At 40.0% G+C, this 9,343-nt stretch overlaps 1 protein-coding gene across 1 annotated transcript in view; it reads left to right on the forward strand.

Moving 5' to 3' along the window:
* The window catches only part of trabd2b (TraB domain containing 2B), a 98,640-nt gene extending 90,068 nt beyond the window's left edge, over positions 1 to 8,572 (forward strand). Inside the window, exons 5-7 of the mRNA XM_084723055.1 lie at positions 2,454 to 2,550; positions 6,156 to 6,431; positions 7,697 to 8,572. Of these exons, the coding sequence (XP_084579181.1) occupies positions 2,454 to 2,550; positions 6,156 to 6,431; positions 7,697 to 7,931 (608 nt within the window). The 3' untranslated portion in view covers positions 7,932 to 8,572. The remainder of the gene's footprint in view (positions 1 to 2,453; positions 2,551 to 6,155; positions 6,432 to 7,696) is intronic.
* The last annotated feature ends 771 nt before the right edge of the window (positions 8,573 to 9,343 follow it).

The raw sequence follows: 9,343 nt of genomic DNA on the forward strand, positions 1-9,343 counted from the left end.
CCTGCTTTGAAAGTCCCTGTTTTCAAAGTCCACTTTTCATTTGGCCACTTATTTTGGGTGGCTAGCTTAAGTGTCACTGTAATAGTGCTGACCGATGCATTCATCCGCTGACCACTGATCAGTGTGTCATTAAAGCAGTGGGAGGAGGGGCTGGTGTACAGGTCAACAGTGGCAGCTGTTACAGTACATTGTAGGATTTGTAGTATAAGTGTTGAGAGTGCTATTTACCGGCGGGCCACTCATAACAGACACATGAAATTATCTAAATTATATTTTAAAAATTATATTATTGTATTGCGGGCCAGATGTGGCCCGGGGGCCTTGAATTTGACATGTGTGATCTAATAGTTGTTGAGACATTTTACTCAAGACAAAGACACCACTTCACCACTTCTAAGAAGATGGCAGAAGGAAATATTATCTTGGAGCTTTACCAGGCACAGCCAGTCCCCCTACTGGTAGCTGTCTCACACATCCATGGTGTCCACAGCTGTCCATGTACACATCCAGACACGTCTAGTATAAACCAGGCTTCACTCTTCATGCAGCTGCCTGTACCTGTGTAATTCACCGAAGAGAATATTTAAAATGCAGAAAATAGTAACATGTTACACTGAGCTTTGGCCCTGCTGCCTAGTAATTAGTCCAGTCAGTTATTTAAGCTTAAATTCCAGAGCAGATCTGTGAAGCAGCTCTTGGGTGCAGCATTGCTGTAAGCTAAAATCTGACTTAAGCATGCAAACTTTTTCACAATGACTTGTTCACAACTCTACTATGCTGAGGTTTAGTAGGTATAATGTTTTTGGTTTAGTGGTTATAACCAGTGGTGGACAGTAGTGAAGTACATTTACTTGAGTACTGTACTTAAGTACATTTTTTGAGTATCTGCATTTTACTTGAGTATTTGTTGTTTTGTTTTGTTTTTTTGGAAACTTCTGACTTTCACTCCACTACATTTCAAAGACAAATATTGTACTTTTGACTCCACTACATTTCTAGGAAGGTTGTTGCTACTTGAGTGAGCACATCATTGAAGTCAGCTGTTGGTGTTTTTTCTTTTCTAAAATGCAGTTGGTCACATGCTGTGTTCCTCACAGAAAGAAACCAATCACAGTAGCTCCTCTCAAATGGGACTGATGTTGAAGAAGAAATACGTCCAGGTGCACTAACAAGCACAAGCTCTCCCTCTTTCATTCAAACAAAAAGCAGTAATGGTGATGGCCTGAGAAAGACAAAATTAAATCTCAAGATGTTATTATAATTATTCATTATTCCAGGTAGCTTTTAAAGTGGGATTGTTTTTATCAGGGTGAAAAATACAGCATAATTCATGTATATACTGCCTCTGAGGACAGAAAGAAATCTCAGTTATTTAACTTGGAGAACTCCTTGCAGTTATCTTAAATCTAATGTTATGCAGTGATTTTAATACAGTTACATCAGAAAATGACAACAGCTGTCCTTTTAGTTTCTGACTGTATTTCTATGCTGAAGTTTTTATAGGTGTTTCTATAGGCTTTGTGTAGCAGAGTGGTTCTACAAGCATCAGTGCATCATTAGATGGTTTCAGAGATTTACAAGCTTCTGTAAATGCATTATGAAAACAATACAGCATGTACTGATATTAGAAAATGTACTTTGTAATTTGTACTTTTGAATACTTAAGTATGTTTAAAAACATGTACTCTAGTATTTTAACTCAAGTAAAATTTTGACTGAGGAACTTTCACTTGTAGTTGAATAATATTTGACCAGGAGAATCTATACTTTGACTCAAGTACTGGGGTTGAGTACTTTGTCCACCACTGTTAGTGAATGTGTGAATGGCTGGTGAATAGCTATCCCACGTGTACCCTGCCTCTTGCAGAGTGTCAGTTGGAACTGACTCAAGCTCCTCTGCGACCCTCCAAAGGATAAGTGGTTCAAGAAAATGGCTAAAAGTCAGGGGAGTAACCATGAATGTTTGTACAAAATGTCATGCCAGCCCATCCAAAAGTTGTCAAGATATCTGTCTGGATCATTACCATCCCTACAGCTAGACTTCACTGTGAAAATCATAGGAAATATTAAATGAGAGGTTCACATATTTTTAAGTCTATTATAAAACAATACTCACATGCCCATATACACACAGAGAGAGTTTTTTCCAATTCACTTAAACTTGCCAACCAGTTATCTAAATGTAAGTGATAGGGGACAAAATCTTGCACAAAATGCATTTCAAAGCTTAGCTGAAGTTAATCTGAGGCTTCATTGTCTGAGTTAGACAAATGAAGTGAATATCTTCCAAACTAATGGTGTTTTTGATATACTTAAGTTCCTATTATTAACATCAAAATGTTTTTTTTATTAATAACCATCAAAGTTATATTTTGTCAAACTGACAAAATGCAAAACGCCGTCTTGCTTTCCTTGGATTCCTTCATGACTTTTGATATTTTGTCTACTGTTAGGTCACTTCCTGGGGAACCACAGTGTGCTGGACATCCTGAGGCAGGAGGGCTATGAGATCGTCCACATGCCCTCTGATCACCAAGAGCCGGTCCCAGAGTGAGTAAGCAGAGACGTAACAGAAGATAGAGCATGTAATTTGATTAAAGTGCTGTGGTTACACAGAAACAAACAAAAATCTGTTGTTGAAAAATAGAAAAAGCAGCTTGTCTTCCTAATTGTATATATCTGATGACAAAATTACAGTAATTGCTTGATATGACTGAATCTCACAAGGGTGAGATAAAAGAACATATGCATTGTTTTATTTTGAAGGCTAAATAATTCCAACGCAACTAAATTATGAGCACTGGATGGTTCCAGATTCCACACTTGACTTATCCTGACAAGATAATGAATGGAAAAAGACGAGCATCACACCCAAAATGTTATGGTAATATGACCTGTGAAACAGAGCATTTTAGCACTCTCAGTTTTTGGCAGGCGTGCAGATACATGTGGACATACATCAACAGAGCCCATCGCACAGAGAAAGAAAGAAACAGCTCAGCCAGGTTGAATCCATCTTTTTCTCTCTAGAGTCCAGCTATTTAACCTCAGTAGATTTATTTTAGCGCAATGCAGATACGGTCCAAATTGTGCTCTGTAACAAATAAAGCTCAGCTATGTAGAAATCCTTTGATACCTCATCAACTCCCTCACCTTCCTCCCTCGCTGCCTCCCTCCCTTCCTTCCTCTACCCCCTCTCTCCCCTGGCTGCCAAAGGCGAGCTGCCAGTGGTGTTTCTGCCCCATTCTCAGCAGCCACTGGTACCCACACAAACACACACACATACATGTGTATGTACAGTGCCAAGGAGCAGGGTTGTGCACACACACTCAAACTCACACAGAGGCTTTGGTGTCCTGCTGCATTTCTCCAATCCCACCTAATATCTTGGTGTGTGTGTGTGTGTGTGTGTGTGTGTACCCCATTCCTTGGCACAGTGCAGCTCCCCTCTCACCTGGGAGTTGAGCCACGGGCCCATAAAATGGCAACAAAAGCCACTTGAATCAGGGCAAAAAGGGAAAAACAAGGCAAAACAAAGGCCATCTCTTAAACTCAGACATCCCCAGCCGACATGACTCTTTCAGAGACTGTTGTTGGCTCAGTTTTAAAGCTCAAATGAATATCCTCAAATGAAACTGGAAGACCTAATGAATCAACTGGTGCCATGCCATTAGGTTGTTGGGAAGTTGGCTAATTAAAACTCCAAAGATAGGCTAAATTTTGCTAATTGCAAAACTGGCATTGCAATATCCGAGTCCCTTGACCTCTCACCTTAAATTATCGGTATAAAAATGGGTTCTACGCTGTCTCCCCTTTACAGAAAAGCAAACTTTATGCTAATCCTATGCAGGTATTTTCTGTTCTGTTTAAATATTTCTGCATACTGTGGTCCCTAAAAAGTACTAGAATATCGTAAATTGGGTCTGCCTGGAGAGCTGAGACTCTTGTGAATTCAATGAGCCCAATTATATTAATGTGTGATGTTAGTTCCCATAGTATTTCACTGTAGTGAGAGACCATGTTTTGAAACTTGACCTTACTGTATAACATGACCTATAGTGACCTCTAGGGTAATCAAAGCCTCATGAAACTTCACAACCACAAACTTAGAGACCTTGGACATCCAGAAGATGTCTGGCTCTCCTAGCTACAGGGACAATAGAGGGGTCTGAGCAATTCCCAGAACAGAAGTGCTCGCTATTTAATCGCAGAAAAATGTAATTCTTACAGTCACCTCCAGATGTCAAAACATTTGATAGCAAATCACTGTGTTCCTTAATGTCTTGATGTTTAAACACTTTCAAATTGTGAATAGGTGCCTAAAGAAAACAGAATATTTATTGCAGATTTAAGACTAGAAAAACTTGACACAGTGCTGGGCTGCATCTCAAATTATTCATCTATGCGGCGTATACTGTAAATTTGCTTTCTCCCCCTCAGATGTCCTGCCCTCTCCTAAAAAAGACAAAAAATAAGTGTATAGTAGGAAGCAGGGAGTGGAAAAGGTTAAAAGCAGTAAATATTTTCCCATCCTTCTATCCATCCATCCATTCATCCAGCCAAGTCTTTTACAAACGTCTTACTGCAAACTGCAGCTGTAAATGCAGCCTCCCTATCTCCCTCCACCCTGTTTGTAGAGTTGTGGGCTTTAGCCAGTGGTTCTGGTTTTAAAAGCTGACAAGTGGACTGACTTACTGTGGTCACAAAACACTTGCGTACGCTGTACACACACGCCAAGCAACCACACGACCACACACTTACACGTGTGCCTGCACTCAGACACTTTTAGCTCCCCGATACAAGGTGACATGACAGGCGAGGAAAAACACCACAAGATGGCTGAATGAGAGGTGTTTATGAAAGCTGTTAGCCTCAGACCAGAGCCGATTGGCAAAAGGTCTTCAGGAGTGATTATATGACTGACTGACAGGCAGAGCAGCTGGGTTTGGCTCCACAGTAGTTTGACTGCGGGCCTGCAGCTATCATCACTCTGACCGAGGGGGGTTTGAGACTGTAAAAGTAGAAGTGCAGACCATCAAATTTATGATGACCAGAGAGTCTAAACTAATCATGAGTGAGCAGAGAAAATCATCACTAAGATTCACCCTACACTCTGAGAAATAAAGGTGCTAACAAGAACCCTAAAGGGTTCTTCAGCTCTCCCATAGGAGAACCTGGTTCCTGGTAAGACCTTACTTATAACGATTACACTTGGAATCTCTTAGAGACTATTTATCTCAAAGATTTCATGTATAAAGTACCAATGGGTTTCTATTGAGAACCTTGAAGAACTCTTTTTTGCAAAAAAGGTCCTTTGGATGAGAAAGGTCCTTAGTCTTACAAAGAACCCTTGATGAACATTCTGTCAAAAGTGTTCTTCAGAAGCAAATGGTTCTGGGTAGAACCTCAGCCCTACAGGAAGAACCCTTTTGGAATCCATATTTCTAAGAGTGTATAATCTGTTATGTCATGTTTAGTAATATGACTCAAGTCATCTCATGTCTCTTGACAGGAGCATAAGGAAATCCTGTTACACTATGTTTGACTTTCTCCTTGTTTCAATGTAATTCCCTTACATGTACATGAAATTCTTTTTGATGTTCTACCTTGAAACACAAAGTCACATGGGAGCCATATTGACAGGAAAAGAACAAGAGAGGAGAAAGTATGAGTAATGGGTAGAAGAGAGGGGAGAGCATGGCAAATGTTTTTGAGGAGCTGGGTGGTCTGCGTTGGGCAGATGTCAGATTTGACGCAGCAGTGCGGCCACAAGAGTTACAGCTTCCTCTAATGTTGCCTGCTGGGTATTTCTGCCACTCAGTACAGCGTTTATAGGGAAAGGCGCCCTATGTGGGGTTCATGTCCTTGATTGAAGTCAAGAGTTGTAAGTGGAAAGCAATAGAGTGGTCAGAAACCACAAACAATAACATTCGCCGGCAGCCACTTTGAAATCTTGGAAAAGTGAAACAGTCCCATATTTTCAATTATGATCAGCTCAGAGACACAAAAAAAACTATTTTCCATCTATAAATCAAAGTTTAAGTGATACCTTTGAACACACACAGATTTATATTGTCCAAAAAAATCCAGAGTGGATCCTTAATGAGTATAAATGACTCTATATCCTCTCTATCTGTTTTTTTTTCCCACTCTAGGAGTAAACCAGCTGAAGAGCCCGCAGCAGGATCCAGCGAAGAGGCCACTGAAACATCTCCCACCAGCTGGCTGACCAGTCCACCTGAGATGGAGCTGGAGCTTGAGGACCCAGAGAACATGCCCGGCCTCACAGATGAGGAGCTGCCCCACATGCTCCTCCCCGACAGCCTGAGCCAGCTGGAGGAATTTGGACGACACAAACGGCCTCGCAAATCCCACCGTGGCCATGGCAGACCTCGCCTCTTCAGTGACCTGTGGGTCCGCATCGGGGACAGGTGAGATATTTGTCATGATTGGTTTACTATAGTAATTTTCAGCTCTTTGCCAAGTTTTGTAGATATCAACCATAGAGGTGTCTGCCTTCTCTCAAATATAATAAAACTAAATAGCACTCTGCTTATGGAGCTAAAGAAAATACATTTGAAAAATTCAGCATCAGCCTCTTTTTCCAGAAATCATGACTTGGTTACTTAAGTTAACCCACATACCTTCTTGTGAGCAGTTTTATGTAGGAACTACTTACTTTCTACCCGAAAGAAAGTAGTTCCTACTAGTTCTGATAGATTCTACCATAGAAAGAGAATAGTGCCATTTAGTCCTGAGAAGGCAGATATCCCTATGGCTGATATCTCCAAAACTCGGTAACTAACACCAAACAATCTAGATGGATAAATAAAAATACGGGTATGAGGAAAAATGTGTGTTTTTGATTTTAGGGTAAAGTATCCCTTTAAGATGTTCAGAATTGTTGAAGAAATCTGACACATTGAAGAGAGTAGCAATTTAAAACTCATTTAATAATTTGAGACTATTCAGTCATAGTAGCAGTTAAAAACATGCCTGCACATTTCAGCCATTAAGGCCTTCATTAGGGCAAGTATGACTAGTACTTGTCCAGCTACTATGACTAAATAGCCATGAATTATTAAAGTCTTTTTAAATTCAAGCCTTTTTAAATAACTAACCTCTAGAGTGGTTCAGATTTTCTCAAATATTCTTAACTTTGGATTCTCTAACTGAAAAGCACCAGATGAACATTTTTTTCACAGCAGCACTCCATGCAGACTGTTTTGTGACTAACTTAAGGTGTCCTTAGGTTTTTTTTAGAAGTCGCTATTGGAATGATAATAATGGCAAGACTTCAGTGTAGAAAATTGATTGAAAATGCTTTACTTTTTTAATTGAAACCAAGTGTATTTCAGAATAAATGAAAGGTCATTATTGGAGTGTTCACTGCAAAACTGAGTAGATATGACTAAGCACTTAAAAAGTGACAAACATGACTGGCAACTCTTTTTGGTGTATTATCTGTACAAAATTAAGGCTTCACAGCATAAGGATTTTCTTTAGCAAAACAAAACCTTTATAGTCACACAGATCACTTCCAGATTGCAGAAGATAGTCTTGTTGAGTGTCCTCAAATTGTGAGTTTTGTCCAGACATCAAAGCAAAATCAAACAAATTATCAAATTATCAAAATCACGTTGACTGATTATATTAACGAATGAAACCCTGATTTCTTGTGTCCTCTCTACTGTAGCACTACTCCACCACCTAATGTGAGGATAATCAATGGCTACGTGACAGTGGAGCCTCCGCTGACCCATCAAGAGCAGCGCAGACAGATGGAGATCGGCGCCACAGGGCGACATCCCAGCCCAGCCTCCTCCACTCCACCTAACCCCAGCTCGGCCCAGCCAACTGTTGTCCACAGCTCACTCACGCTGTCTTGTATGTTAGCCTGGCTGTTATCACACGTGTTGTTCACCTCCTGACCACAGGACAGTGCCATCTCACAGACAAACACTGCAGACACTGCTGCGTCAACACAGGAGCAGTGGAATGCACCTGATAAACAAGGACTGCAGAACAAAGATGGAGGACCGGAAGTCCTGAGGCAGGACGATCTTGCTGTTAGGCTCCACCTACAGGGAGGGATCAGCTCCAGCCGGTCAAAATGCCAAGTCCTTACAAACTTGTCTCAAAATGTGTGGAATAAGCTCTCAGCCATGAAAGAAGCACCATGTGGACTGTGTTGGACTGTGTTGGAGTCTTCAAACCTCATGAAAGTATTATGGTAGAATAACAAACACGTAGCACAATGAAGACCTGTAATATTGAAGAGTTTGTGTGGTGGAATCTTCTACCTAATAAATAAAAACTGTAATACTGTGTAGAGAAATAAGACTGACATTAATGAGAATAGAACATACTAATAACAGCTATAACTCTGTGATAAATGAGTTGGATGCAGACAGTCAGACAGTTCTGTGTAGGAGGTGGAGCACTCAGTTGCCACTTTTGTAAATTGTGCATTTTGTTCATAAAAAAATATTGTATATTTATTATTTCTGGAAGAAAAGATTATATTTTCTTGCTTTTTGAAGATAAATGAAAAAATAAACTTTGAAAACTACTGTTGTGTTTGAAAATTTCCTTCCTCGGATCATTTGGACCGGACATTCACAGCCCAATCTTGGAGGAAAAATAGAATTAAATAGGCCTAGATTAAATCAACAGCAGTGTCCTAAAGAGAGCCAGCAATGAAGAAAAACATCTTGCCCCTGTATGTTTGCTCTCTCTATATATTCTTATTATCTGTGAAATTGAAATTTAATTTTAATATTGACTAATTACAGTAAGCGCTCCATGAATGAGGCACACAGCATTAATTTATTCATTTATCAATATTTGAGGAGCAGAATGTACATTCTTGACCCCAAGGATATATTTTCCACAATTAGACAAAATTTAATGACATGTGTAGAAGAGGGCAAATTATAAAACTTGAGTCAAAAAGTATTATTATTATTTTTCTAAATAGCAAAAGTGAATCTATATTATGTTAGACTGAGAAAAACCAACTCTTGTACACAGTATACACAGTAAATACCCACCTGTTGCAGCCACCTGTGCAACAGGTGATCTCAGTCTGCCACCTGCTGGCTAAAACAAGAAAACACAACTCGCCTTGACCTGCTTCTCAACACTACAATTGTATCAGACTTCATTCACCTCCCACTACCTGATAAGGCTATGAGACACTTTATAATTGCCTATGGGATAATGTACCATAAAATCAAAATCATCAGACTCAGGAAGAAAAGGTTTGAAGACAAATGCAGTGAGAAAGAATAGAGAGGTTAGGTTGGGGCGCGTGGAATCGGGGTACCGAGAGCTGAGGAAG

This window comes from Lutjanus erythropterus, chromosome 7, assembly GCF_056507025.1.
Source record: "Lutjanus erythropterus isolate fLutEry1 chromosome 7, fLutEry1.hap2, whole genome shotgun sequence".
Classification (NCBI taxonomy): Eukaryota; Metazoa; Chordata; class Actinopteri; order Lutjaniformes; family Lutjanidae; genus Lutjanus; species Lutjanus erythropterus.